Source organism: Linepithema humile, chromosome 5, assembly GCF_040581485.1.
Source record: "Linepithema humile isolate Giens D197 chromosome 5, Lhum_UNIL_v1.0, whole genome shotgun sequence".
NCBI classification, from domain to species: domain Eukaryota; kingdom Metazoa; phylum Arthropoda; class Insecta; order Hymenoptera; family Formicidae; genus Linepithema; species Linepithema humile.
In genome coordinates this window covers 1,907,321-1,921,391 of record NC_090132.1, presented here as the reverse complement: position 1 = coordinate 1,921,391, position 14,071 = coordinate 1,907,321, and the positions used below count along the sequence as shown (strand labels likewise).

At 41.4% G+C, this 14,071-nt stretch overlaps 1 protein-coding gene across 4 annotated transcripts in view; it reads right to left on the bottom strand.

The window, feature by feature from the left end:
* Positions 1-14,071, bottom strand: part of LOC105675351 (rho GTPase-activating protein 20-like) — a 190,175-nt gene that overhangs the window by 114,202 nt on the left and 61,902 nt on the right. The window contains exon 1 of one of the 4 annotated variants that reach the window (XM_012372404.2): positions 6,143-6,556. The exons of the other annotated variants lie outside the window; for them this stretch is intronic. Coding sequence (XP_012227827.1) covers positions 6,143-6,211 — 69 coding nt within the window. The 5' untranslated portion in view covers positions 6,212-6,556. Of the gene's footprint in view, positions 1-6,142; positions 6,557-14,071 lie in introns of those variants that run through there. 4 annotated transcript variants of the gene reach the window in all.

Below are 14,071 nucleotides of genomic sequence, written 5' to 3'. Positions count from 1 at the left end.
AGATATCTCTATGAAATACGCGTTTATCCGGCGACTTCCGCGTATCGGTTAAAGATACAATTTGTACATTTACCTCGAGCACTTTTGCAGAATTTCTCACATGCACGGCAAATTTCGTAATTATTCTAAGGCGAGAACTGCCCCTTACGATAGATGTTGAAAGAAGCACGGAAACTGGGGAGTTCCGCTTACGATTATGCTCGGTTGATTATGCTCGCTTATTATATAAAATTACCAGAGAATCGCATCGATTCGCTCGAAAGTTTTAACATTGAGAAGATTATCAGATTTTCTTTAAACGCGTATGTAGCAATCGCTTCCATTTGCGATCGTTATCCGAATTACGGAGCATTACCTGCGAGTGAAAAATGCCGACAGTTAAAACCTGAAAAATTATTGCACCGAATAATAATACGAAAAAGAGTAAACTATGATATGTTCGTACGCAAGCTATTTCAAATTATTATCGAAAAGAAAAATTTTTTTTGATTCAATATTATCTAAATTGTTAATGAAAAAATCATCGAATATTAAATTACAAAATTGATAATTATACCAAATATCTGTTAAATTCCTGCCAATATCACGCAATGTTTAAAGATTTATCTGTCGGTTTAACATATTCTTTCTCGAAAAGTGGCGTAATAAGGATCTCGTCGAGCGCAGAGAAACATAAAGAGAATTTCGAAACTCGTCGCATATATCAGAACAACTTTTCTTTAAGTTCTGAATCGATCGATCAACTTTTGAGAATACAAAATTGTAATTAAAAATTTAATTCACAAAATACACTAATTACATATTAATACTTGTGAAATTTTTATTAATATCTCGACTGTGCAGACTAGCAATCCCCAAACGTTTATCTTTCGGCTTAACACATTCGTACTTGAAAAGTGGCGTAATAAAGATCTCGTGCGCGGAGCAACACGGCAAGAATTTCGAAACTCGTCGCGTATATCAGCGCGCGCATTTAATTTTTCTCCGCGTTCTCGGTTGAACGGTCGAGCCTCGAGGATGAAAAGCACGGCGATTAACGGTGGCAATAAAGTTCTCGTCAAACTTCATTGATCGAGAGGCTCAGCCCGGTCTCTCACGACCAAACACGCCGGTGGCGCAACTGCTCTCGGACGATACTCATCGGAAAGGCCGACGCGAGTCAGCAACGCGAGGCGCGCAAGAATTCGCTGTTGCAACGGATCGATATCTCGATCCTCGCTCGCGGAGTGACCGCGCGCGCAGATCAAACGGCCGGCTGGAGTTTAACGCCCTGCATGTAGGCTACTTTGCAGTTCCGCTGTGCACGACGGTGAAAGTGCACGCAGGCGCGCACGCGTGTGCGTGCACGCATACAGAGATCAAGACGGTCGGCTTGCTCTATTCGCCTCACGCGCCTCATCGTCCGAGTGTCCTCTTACTCAAGTCGTCCGTGCGCTCATCCGTTCGCGCTGACATCGGCAAAGAAAATATTTCCTTTTTTGACGAAATAAGGAAGATGCGAAGGTGGAATTTTAGGGTCTCTGCGTACGGGAGACTTTCTTAACACTTAAAGCGAAGATTAGAAAAATAACGACTAAGCCTATTGTATATAAGAATAATAATGAAAAATGTAACACAAAAGTGTCACGATTCAATAGGGAAATAAATTTCAAAGTTCGCGCACATTAAAGATATCTCAAATTCTACGATTGCAAAATTATTCCATTTCAGTGATTTGAAATAACATTTTTACTTATCATGAATATCTTTTAATCATTTGACACATATTAATAATATTAAAAAAAAAATTAATATTATCAGTTGTAATTTAAGTTATTTCAAATTATTAGCTTGATTTGAGCTATGCGCGCTTTCTCGCACTTCGAGCAGCACAAACTCTCTGGCTCCAAAATATCGCAGCATGCGAATGAATCTGGCAAACCGTAAGAAAATTTTGTTTTCCAGAATAAGTTCAAAGGCCTTGAGACCTCGCTTCGATGGGCTCGAGCGCGAATCGTCGAGCGTCGCCTTTTCTCAATAATTCAGCGCGTGCCTGGAGTTACGAGAAGCGTGATGTTTTATTCATGGCATTGACGTTGTTCTTTTGTAATTACACCTCAGCGTACAGCGCGGAATAGAGGTGCTTCGATTTTCGATTGGAAATTCGATTCGATCGCGCGCGCGATGGACGAAATAGTATCCGGCATCGCCATGCATATGCGGCAATAAAATATCGTGCGGTAATAACGAATTGCTGCCACCGGAGAGCTCTCTTTCCCTTTCCCTATCTTTCTCCCGCCAGCGCTAGTAGGAATAATTAACAATAATTGCAGAGCTCACGGCCGTGAAGCTATTGCGTCGCTTGATTGAACGATTTACTGTTGATCGATTTTATTTACTCGCGAGCGATTACATCTCAGATCTCCAAGACGATTATTCGCGTTTGCTACTTATTGGGCGAGTTACGTTGAGATAAATTTTCACTTCTACACTCGCGAGCGATTTTTGCGCCACTTACGTCCGATCTGGAAATGCGGAATTATTTTGCTAATATATCATTAATCCCGAGACAGCTCAGTCTGCGAGATCTCTACATTTTTTTTAGATCGTTAAACCACCAATAATCAATCTTAAAGATAGAAAAAAAAATTGAAAGGAAAGGTAATTGCCTGTTCTTACTTTAAGATCGCCTTAGATTGCTTTCTAGCAATGTAAATCACATTATCGACTATTAAAAGGTGTTAAAAATAACATATTCAGAATGCTATTTTTAAACAACACCGATAAATGCACTGAATGTTGTAACATTGTTTTAATTAACGCGTCAATTGATGAATACCAAATTGCGTGCTTGTCGCCGCAAGGAATACGGAAGATATCATTGCTTTAAGCGCGCGCAGAGTTACGCAGAAGTAAAAAAACTAACCAAACTGAATAGAGAGACGAGGAAACGCAAACATATCATTTCAATTTAATGCAACAATTATTCAATAAAGCCACATCGTGGCGGCTTTCATCGCTGCCATTCACCGAGATGCTAAATCGCCGGTTATCTCGACTGGTGATCGCAATTGAAAAAGAAAGCAAACCGATCTCGGAGCTATGGGACAAAAGTGACGACGGTGCTTCCATTCCGTAAACGTGGAATCTCACGCAGGGGATATGAAAATGCGTACCTATAAGCGAGGGATTCTGCATTTTCCCATGCTGCCAACTCGGCCGATGTCCGAGCCACGGGGCGTCTGTCTCTCTCTCTCGCCATTAAATCGACCTTTCGCGGCCATCCTTCCGATAATAACTAACTTTCATTTCCTCCCCCGCGGGCGATTTTATAGAGGCCGCGGGGCGAGCGCGATAAGTGGAATCAGCGTTAACGATTGAAATGTCTGAAAGACATAGTGACGCCGTGCGCCAAGCGCCGTTGCGCAATTCTCGCCGAGTAAATTAGCATGAATCAACAAATTCGTCTATGTAAATTTTTTACGCAGCATAATAATTCATTACTCCGCGCAGAGTTCAGACACGAACATAATAAGATATTAGTCAAATAGACATTGAGTATAGGCTCTGTCACTCGGCAAAGAATATGTAGAAGACAAAAATTGCTTTCTCGAGACGAAAGCCTGCATCTTATGCGCCAGCAGTAATATAAATTTGCACTTTCTTCAAATTCTATCCTCGACTTTCTATAATATAAAACGTTGAGAGAATCTTGCAATGCAATTAATGCATAATTTGTCACGGTAAGAGTCTGAAATTTAGATATAAATTATGACAGGAGTAATAAAATAAATCTTAATATCGACAAACATCCTGCGGAGATCCCATTCGAGATGCTTTGAAGCAATAGCACGAAATTACTCTTGTCCGCGGTTAAACATTTAATAGTGTCGAGACATTGACATCGGGTTCCGAGAACTCTCTCCTTATTCGCGCTTGATCCTCACCTCGGAAGAGAGTCGCTTGATGTGGGCCCAAGATCGGCTTATTATTCCAGAAGGTGCTCCGATGCCGTAGTAATGCTCCGCGTTTGCGATGCACGCAATGCATGCGTGACATCCGGCCCTTCCCCTCTGCGCGCACACGCATCTTAGAATTTTACTAAGAGCATATCCCGCGCAACACATGTCTAATCCTCCACCCTAACGAATTAATTTCACATCAACAATCTCCGGTAAATCCTGCGCCACGTTAAGTTTTCAGTATTAACTTTTTTGATTTATATATACGTACAATCAATGCAGAAACTAAACGGCAAAAAAAATTAAAATATTTATAAAATGGAAACCCTCGCAAAATCAAAACTCGTCGATTTGTATGAAAAACCTGAAAATCGACATTGTAAAGCAATTTTTTAATAATATAATAAAATAATATAATACTTTAACGCTATGATAAATCACATTAATTTGTACGACTGCACCTCCGTGAATTCGGATATTTTTCAAATATTATCGATACAAATACGATAATTTTTTAGCGCGAGAACCGCGATCAAGAATATTAGACATAAATTATCACCTTCGATACTGCGAGTAAGTTCTTTCGTGCATAAGGCGAGATATCCGCTGCACCGCCTGTTTACATTACAATTAATGCTTACAAATCGTGGATAAAAACGCACGTCGCAGAATTCGGAGAATAATTATCACGACTTATATCTCCACAAAATTCCGGGATACACTCTCGAGGGGCGGGGGGGGGGGGAAGGGGGGGCCCTGGCGCATCGGACCCTCGTGTACGCGCGATGCATGGAAGGAGGTATTTATATTCAAGGCGGTGGAAGTGTATAGGTCGATTCGCGCTCGCGCAAACGCGCCTTTACACGTGTTACTTACGACGTGCCGCAAGTAACGACGTTATGCGCGTGTACGGGAAGGTTAGCGGGGCCACGAAGGGGGCCTCCTCCTCCCGATGGTGCACGTGCCCGACGGTGTGCACGGTGCTTTATGACGCTAACGCTTTAACGACGCTGGGCGCGCTTATACTCCGGCTGCATATTAAATATTAAACGATATCGGTTGCTCGCTCGCCGCGCAACGAGCCGCACGTAATACAACCGAGCCCGCGAAAAAAGGAGAAGCTGCCGACTCGCGGCAGAACGCTATCGCGGCGTATCATCGGTATTTCCCCGATCTTTACGCGTAACAAAATCTCCGCCATAATACGCTCGATGAACGCTGGAAGGTCGTTCAAGTAATTGTCCACGGTCTCTTTTGCATTTTTCGCCGCTTTACATCTCTCATTCGAATCTCATTCGTTGTGTTGATAAAAATTGTGCATTGGTAGATTCGTTGCGGTGAATTTCACCTTATTAATTTTATGAGAAAATTATACGACAGAATTACATCTTGATTCTCGTAATTCATGTCGCGCATGAGTGACAAATTAGTAAACAGCAATTAAACTATTACAATATAATTTATATTGTTTTTAGCTATAGAAATTACAATTGAATACGTATATGAAAGATTAAAAAATTCAAGGATAGAAAAGCGAATTAAAAAATAAATATTTAAGTTATATTTTTTATATTAGCCCGCTTAATCGTATATCACATAATATGACGGCATATTAATGTTAAGTTGCCGCAATAATAATCACAGCGTCAGGATTTATTTTCCGCAGCTACCGCGGCTTTATATGCATACGAGTGAAATTAGCCGTATTTGATTAAGAGTCACGACGTTTCCGCAATGCGAAAACGCGGCTGTACTTTATCGTCGAGCGCGCAATCAGTCTGTCTGTCAGAATGCCATTGAGACGCGATATTCTACCAGACGCCGGGAGTTTCACGACTTTCCACCTAGACATTAAATCTCGCGGTATGCTAAATTGGACATAATAAAAAATTGTTCGCGAAATCAATAGCTCGATTTCACTGTGTTCGCGTCAAAGTAACCGGTTAGAACGGAAACGCCGCGGGCAAACAGGAAACGAAATTCGAAAGCATCGCGCGTAGACGCCGAACCCGAAGCGGCATGTTGCGCAGACTTGCTGATGCATAATTAATTGTGATGACGAAATTGACAACATATAAACATAAAAGTAACATTGATCTCTTTTCTTTTTCTATTTCTAGTGCCTTATCTAAATTATGTAAACGCAAGTATTAAAAAAAAAAATAACTTATACATAGAAAAGGATATTTTCTATCACTCACCGCAAACGAACACGAAGGCTTGTGTATTTTCGCGTCGCAGCTTGAAAATCTGAACTCACGGGAAAACATTCAAACCGGTTTCAATCCATGTGTTTTAGTGCTTGCGAGACGAGAGTCGCACGGACGCGCGCGCGTCGGCGGGATCGTGAATTTCTCCGGTTAGCGCATCGCCGCGACTAATTAACGGTGAAGCGTATCTGCTGCGCGCTCGAGGATGATCTAACAACTAGTTCACCAGACTGGTTCGTAAATATCGCGCGTGAGACGCTGATCGCGTGTTTTCGTTCGGCAAACGGCAAACAGCACCGCGTAATTTTCATTTATTACGTATAGCGACTTGTTCGATAAACTCGAGCGAGACAAATAAAACAATAACCGACGAGAGCGAGCGGCGCGCTTACTGTGTAGAAATTATTTTTGCGCGACGCAGATAGTAGACAAATAATGAGCGTCCTCCCCACTGGCGGCGGCACGTGCACTCCTGCGCATGTACGTATCGCCGAGGAATGTAGATCTGTTTTTGCACGCATCGCAATACTAATAAATACGCGATGTTAATAATTGATAGGAATGAGACAGTGTATCGAACAGTTCCAACAAACACTTTCGAACTCACGTTTAAACTGGCTGAGAATCGAATTCTCAAAGGATCGATTCTTTTACTCGCATTTAACTTCTTTCACTCCTATTTAACGGAGCATTTAGCACTTTATACAGTCATGTGATGCAGTGCGTGTATGTTTGATGTAAAAATTTTACATCAATATAAAACGAGAATAAAGAAACCAAGTTAAATAGACCTCAATTATACCTCTGGAAAGTTGCTTTTAAGTGGAAACTTGATCAAAAATATGACTATAAATACTGTAATTATATTACTTTTACGTCAAAGACGTCTTTCGAGAGTTCCTTTAATTGAAAACTTCCACAAAATATGACTTTAGAAACTACACTACTGTGCCTTTATTATTTTCACGTCAAAAATAAAAGATTTATAAAAAGCTACAGCAATTACTAGAAATTTTTTCACGACTTGAACGTGAAAAATATCTCTCGTTGCGCATTTTTTATTTTGAAATAAGTAAATATGATTTTAAAAAATAACGCAGAGAAATTGTTGTCTATACTACTTGTTAAGTCCGTCCCGTGTCGAGTCTTCGATTCGACGTTCACCGAAAAGATCTCAACAGGTATTCGAAGAGGAAGTACATTGTACATTTCATATTGTACGCGTTGAAAGGTCCTGTCTGCGCGGATAACTATTATAGAAAGTGCACATACTGCGAGGTATGCGAAGGCATCACAGTACACCACAGTATCGAAAGTCCATTATTTCGCGGCAGGCGGATCGGCGGTGCTTTTTTTTCGCGGCTGTCCGTCGATTAGCGAACGTTGTCAGCGTAAACGTGCAGGCTTTGGCGGGGTAAATAGACGGCGGAAGATAAATGATTGCGGCGAGTAAGGCGAAGTTAAATTGCATAACAGCGTGATTAGCCTCGATTTCAGGCTGGCGCACACCACGTCCAGTGCTGGTCCGCGCGGGCGCGATCGACGTAATAAAATATAAGCGACTGGAAAGAAAAAGTTCAAGACTCCCCAAGGTCTCCGCGATCCTATTGTTCCACCGCCACGGTGTGTCCTTATTCGCTATCCCGGGGCGGTGCTTCGTGTGATCCTTGGAAGGAATCTCAAAGTATCGTGGCAGCGATGTCCTGAACCGTCCAATTAGTAATAATTACTCGTCGTTCACGTGGCGAAACGACGGCTAAATAAGCGCCGCGGCAAGTCCTGCCTTTCTCTCTCGCGTGTCGCGTCACAGGTGTCACGCGATAAATTAACATCGCGAGGATAATCGTCCGGTTTCGTTCGCTTTACTTTCGTTTAATTGCGGAGCCGAATAATTTTTATCCGCGCGCGCACGCGGCGAGGAGTGTTCATTATCGGGTCCGGAATAATCGCCAATAAATTTCCGTCACGGCCAAGCGTGAACACGTCTACGTTCTCACGACCGAGATCACGACCAATCGAGACGCGGGGATTAACTCGCGGATTGAACGTTATCGCTAGTTATTAGATCCTCGTAGATTCTGTCCAAGCATTTCATCCCGGATATTCAAGATACTTATTGAATTCTAAAACACTCTTATCTCTCCGCAAGTTGAAACAAATCTGAAAATTTGGTTTTTTTTCTTTTTCGCAGGAAAATTCTATAAATATTCAAAGTCTTGAATACTAGTTTCATTATTTATATGTACAAGGAACGTAGAGTTCAAAGAACTGACAAATATGCGCAGAAATTTAATTCAACAAAATAATTTGTAAAAATACTAGTAATAATTAATAAAGATCAAAGTTGTATCGTGATTATTGAACCTCCGTATATTTTTATGTTTCTTTTTCGTCAAAGGCAAGTTCTTTACAATTAAAAGTTTATCCTCCGTAGAAAAAAAAAAAAAAAAAAAAACCGTATAAAATCGTCACTTTAAACGAGTGCATTTCGTGCGGGATATTACTCGACGATTCGATCTGCTCGACGAATGCTTTAGTGGGATAGCAACATGAATTTATGGGTCTAGCATGGATACGACATAGCGCGACATTGGATGCAATTTGCGATTAACGGAAATTTCCGTGTCGCGCGTAAATAACTTAGACGGCATGGAAATCCGCCGTTTCATTTACGTGGCTTTATTTATTATGATAGGAACTATCACGCGATGGCGACGTGGACGATTATTAGTCGCGATCGGATGTGTAATTATGCGCGTATTAAAATTTATGAGGAACATCAGCTAGGAGATGAAGCATTATCATCGACGTTTATCGAAGATTCATCTCATCCGCGCCGAGATATATTGCACATCGGACGCGTAACGCGTCGGGGATACAGTTTAATGACAAAAATCATCAAAAGCGCATTCGTGTAATGCACACCCCGATCGCCGATAAAAATCTTGATTTCGCTAGATTCTACGTTGCACAAATGCCGCCGTTAACACGTTCTATTCATAGCGCGGCTGACACTGCGAAAACTAGTAGTATATAGAATGTATGAATAAATTGCGACGCTTCCAAAGCGCTTATGAATAAATCGCGCTTCGTTTTACTCCGTTTCACTCCGAGGACAATCGGTTACGGTGTGTGACAAAGTGCACGAGGGAATTTTATCAACGTCGTTCCATTAAACGTGTAATTACACGCGGGTGTATTAAAATTACTCGGACGGGAACCCGGTGGAAAAAAAAGCCCGTCGCAATTATCGGCGTGATCGCGTATCGGAAGAATGCAGCGGAGCAATGGGCTTGGTCCGAGCGACGGTGCAGTGCAAATAAGGACACTGGAATGCAAGCGCGCGGCGTAATAATCGACGTTTAACTACCACCTGCGTTACTATTATTTCCATAATTCGGGGTCAAGTCAAAGCGATTACTCGTAATCGATTCACCTCCAGCTTTTATACGCTTTAAATGCGCGCGCGCGCGCGCGCGTGCGTTTGAACGTTCGAGCCGACGACCGTGCGCGTAGATTTTTAACCGACACCTCCCCCGCCTAATCGGCATTAAGCAACATTTTTTCCCCCAACAATGGCTCGTTACGTTGATGTCGCATTTTTCGTGCCACTTTTCCGCGAGTCGGTTTCGGCGCGGGAAACCGCGCGGACGATTATCATTGTTACCGGAATGGTCAATCGGGACGGGCGCTTAGTACTAATTACGGTATTCGCAGCAATTATTTTGTTATCCCGAGGTCGTCGCAGGGGTCGCAATCGCTTTTATGGTAATCATTAGCGTTAAACGGCACGCACGTGTCTCAGAATGCGTTCTCCGAGAGAGCGTGGAGAATACTCGGCGCGCTTCTCATCACGGCTCCAGAGAGGGGCTCAGCTCGATTATTATTACGAATTAATCTCTTAGCCGTAATTGGAAAATCATAGAGTAGTCTTCAGAAATATCGTATATCATTTTTACAATGTGTTCACCTCCTCCTCTTCCGCACGTAATTATCAAAAGCATTATGCAGCTTTTTTTGCACCGCACGTTTTCATACATCCCATACGAAAGACGCACTCTGTCATTTTTAACTTTATCAAGTTTGCGCCGAGTACTTTCTCGAGCGAGTCCACTCGGATAATTTATGTATCGTTTTTCTTTGTCCGAGCGCACGCAAACCTTAAATTATGCAAATTCTTCGCAAATGCACACGTCGGCTCGCGGACTCGTTAAGGAGGAGAATACAAATCTCGTAGTTTTTCATCCTTTCTCAGCGCAAGAGCTCCCCTCCCCCCCCTTTTATCTCTCCGCGTGTAAAGCGAGAAATACTCGTGTTACGGATGATCTCAATGGCGCGATAAGATTTTATGCGAGGGTGCAGATCGATTAAGCTACGTTCACGCTGCAGCCAATCACGCGGCCACGAACTATGACTAATAGCTTTCGTTGCGTTATTTATGGCGAAGCGGCGATTACTTCCTATGTGCCGGCACGATCGAGAAATGTCCGCGGCTTTCGCGATCGATCGATCGTGGCGAAACGACTTCTTTCTAGTCTTCAGCACCTAAAGAGATCGTCCATCATCACGAAGGTGATGATGGAAGTCAATAGGCTAATAGACGTGTCACTAGACCACACAAGTAGTGCATTCGTCTTTCGCACTAATGTCGACAGACTTGTTTTCAACTCCGGGAATTATTGATATTATAAAATTTAAACATATTATATTTTTAATTGTAAACTATACATAATAAAATCAATAAAAAATTCAAAGAAACAAACATTGCTAATTATTTTTCTAAAAAAAAAAAAAGATTTAAAAAATTACTTTATTTGTGAAATCTAATTTAATTTTAATTTTATTAACTCTTAATTAAAATTATTTGATTGCTTATAATTTCGCCAAGTTCTTAAAAAATCCACACTATTGTCACATTAAATTGAAATAATTTCCATTGTGCAAACTTTAATCGAGATATTAATTTAATCCTAAAGTGATTTTCATTTGATCTCCATAATTTACATCGTCGCATTTACGCGAATTATTTGACCACTAATACTACTAAATAATCCCGATACTCTTATATTAATCCAATTTCGAAGCACGATGTACGAACAGTATTCAAGTAGAAGTTGTCAGTGCGGCAAATTTATATGCAAAGTCGTAACTTCACAAATTGAACGTATGTAATAAGTCCTTGGCATGTTATTCCTCGCGGGACGCGATTAATCGTCGAGTTCCTTCGGGTCGTTGAGAAGCAACGGCGGGCGAGCAAAGCGGCGAAGTTGGACCACATCGCGTGTCGCGTCGCGAAGCTTAGCTGATTTATAAGACGCGCATCCTCGACGATCAAGGCTAGACACGATACCGCGAATCGAACGCGAGAGTGAACGCATTGAGAAATGAGAGAAGACACCGCGAAGGAGAGACCTTTGAAGTGCGCCACATCGCTGCGGGTCTTCTCTTCGTGTGTCTCTTCGGTTCGCTTCTTCTTCATCTCCCACTTCAATCTCTTTTTTATCGCGCGCGCTGACCGAAGAACCTCACACAATTCCTCGAATTCGAAAAACTGGTTTCGCGACTCTGCGCGATATATCGGACGACACGCGGAGATCGATGAGTGACAAATATTTGTTGTCGTGTCGTCATATATTACGAATCAAATTGATGAACCGGTCACGGCGAAAATTGATCGTTTTAATTTGCAATTTAAAGCATCTCATGCTATAAAACTGAAACGAAATTGATATCTCGATTATTCGCTTATTAGCGATCCTGAAAGTTTTCAATCTATTTAAATAGAAATATCGATTTTTTAATGTCTTTATATAGAAATATGAATTCACCAAATTTTATTATTTTATTATTATTTTGTATTTCACAGGCAAAGACTCGTAATTATGCAAATAAAAGATACCGACGCGATCAAGATTTCTATGATTTCACGCTGCTCTCAATTCGCGGTGCATCTTACGTCGCATTACTCGTTTGAAATTGAATAATGATTTTCCCACGAGACATTATAAATTGCTATCCGCATCTATTTTGCGATTCCGCCGGGCAGCTTCCTCAAGCGAGACTACATTTTAATTAGTTGTAAACATGAGCAATGGCGGCACTTATTCGCGCTGCAACTTTGCGTACTCACGCTGCGTAATCGCGGCGGCTGTGGTTTGCTGCGACAAACCAGATTCTTCATGGTTAACTTGCAGATCGTAGCGGCAGGTTTTCACTGTTGACACTATCATGCTATACGCGTCTCTCTTTCCGCGAGAGAGCGTACGTACACCATATGTCTATTATACTACCGGAGGACTTATCGCATGTCAAATCGTCTTATCGATGCCCGAGCAAGAGATCCGACTGCGAATGTTACATCCGCAGTCATCAAATAAATGACTCTGTGTGCACGCAGCTCCTCATGTATCCGCCAATTATCTTCGCGGAACTAATTGGTAGGGCGATCATATCGCTGTCTTATCGCTTAACGGAATAGATATCAAGCCCTTATTTCCTTACCTAATTATTTTCAGTCTCGCGTGGCGCAAAAAACATGATCAATGATAATCCGCTGCTACAAGAAAATTTCTTTAACATTCGATTTTGCATGTTCTTTTTGCGCGCTTTATATATACATTTGCAGGCGCCACTGCGATATCTCACGGTGATACGGTCATTCCGTGGAAATTAAATCATGACTAATTAATTAGGATTCGAGAATATTGCGGAATAGTTTGTTTTAGAACCTTGTTTGCCGGAATTTATATTAAAAAATGGAAATAATAAATTGTAAAATAGAAAAAAATTAACAACAAAAACCAGTAAATAATATTTTCTTTCTCAAGAAATTTTAAAAATTTCTTGCAGACTTGCAAATAACAGAAAATCAAAACTTTCTGCTAAAATCAGATTGCGCGCTTCCTTACCGCAAAATATTTTCAAGTAGAACTTTTCATAAATTCTACTTGCGTGTTTAAAAACACAGGAGAGAAATAATTTCAAGGCGACACTCGTAAACAACGACACACATATTCGTATATTTGCAGTTTGGTGCATTCGTTGTTGCGCACGAGCGCAGGATTCGACCGCAAGGAAAGGGCAAAGTTCGATTTGTCGACTTACGTCAGATTGCCGCGGCGCGATGATCATTGATGACGACGTGAGGTCGTTCATCATCCCCGTGACACGACGTACAGAATCACGACCTGTTACGTACACGCGAATATATTGCGCGAACCGAGGAAACCGTTACCATCCAGGCACACTCAAAGTTCTCGGCACATAGTTTACGGTTAACTGCAGTTTACGCATGACCCTGCATCCCACGCGACGAAACAAATGTCCAATTTAAATACCCCCAGATTTCGGCGCGAATAAATCTTGGCATAATCGCAACACCGCGGCGTGCCGTGATCGGTGACAACGGGAATTCCGCGGGGCATCACTGAGCGCGCGGCGAAGTAAATTAAATCAGTCCGATAAATGAAATATAAAAGAAGAAAAGAAAACTGAAGAATGCCTGATAGCTGTTTATACGCCGATTTATGGCAAATTGGGTACAAATCCGTGATCTTGATCAGAAAAGGATAAAACAAATGCCCCGTTAATCGCAGCAAGTAGACAAATGCAGTCGAACTTTCGAATTCTTTTTCGAATCTTTTTCGTTCGTGAAAAGAAACATTGAAATTTAGTTCCAATTGCAATTATTATGTGTACGTGTGTGCCGTAAATATACACATATATTTCAATCATGAACGAATAAAGCTATTCGGCATTTAACCAGCCAGCTAGTTTTGCAATTTGCTTTATTCGCTGATACCATCTTAGATTATTTACTATCTGTGTTACAGTTAAAGTTCTAATGTATTAAATAGCGATATAATAATAACCCAACTATTCAACATATTTCTGTTGATTATTTAATTGAAATACTCTATG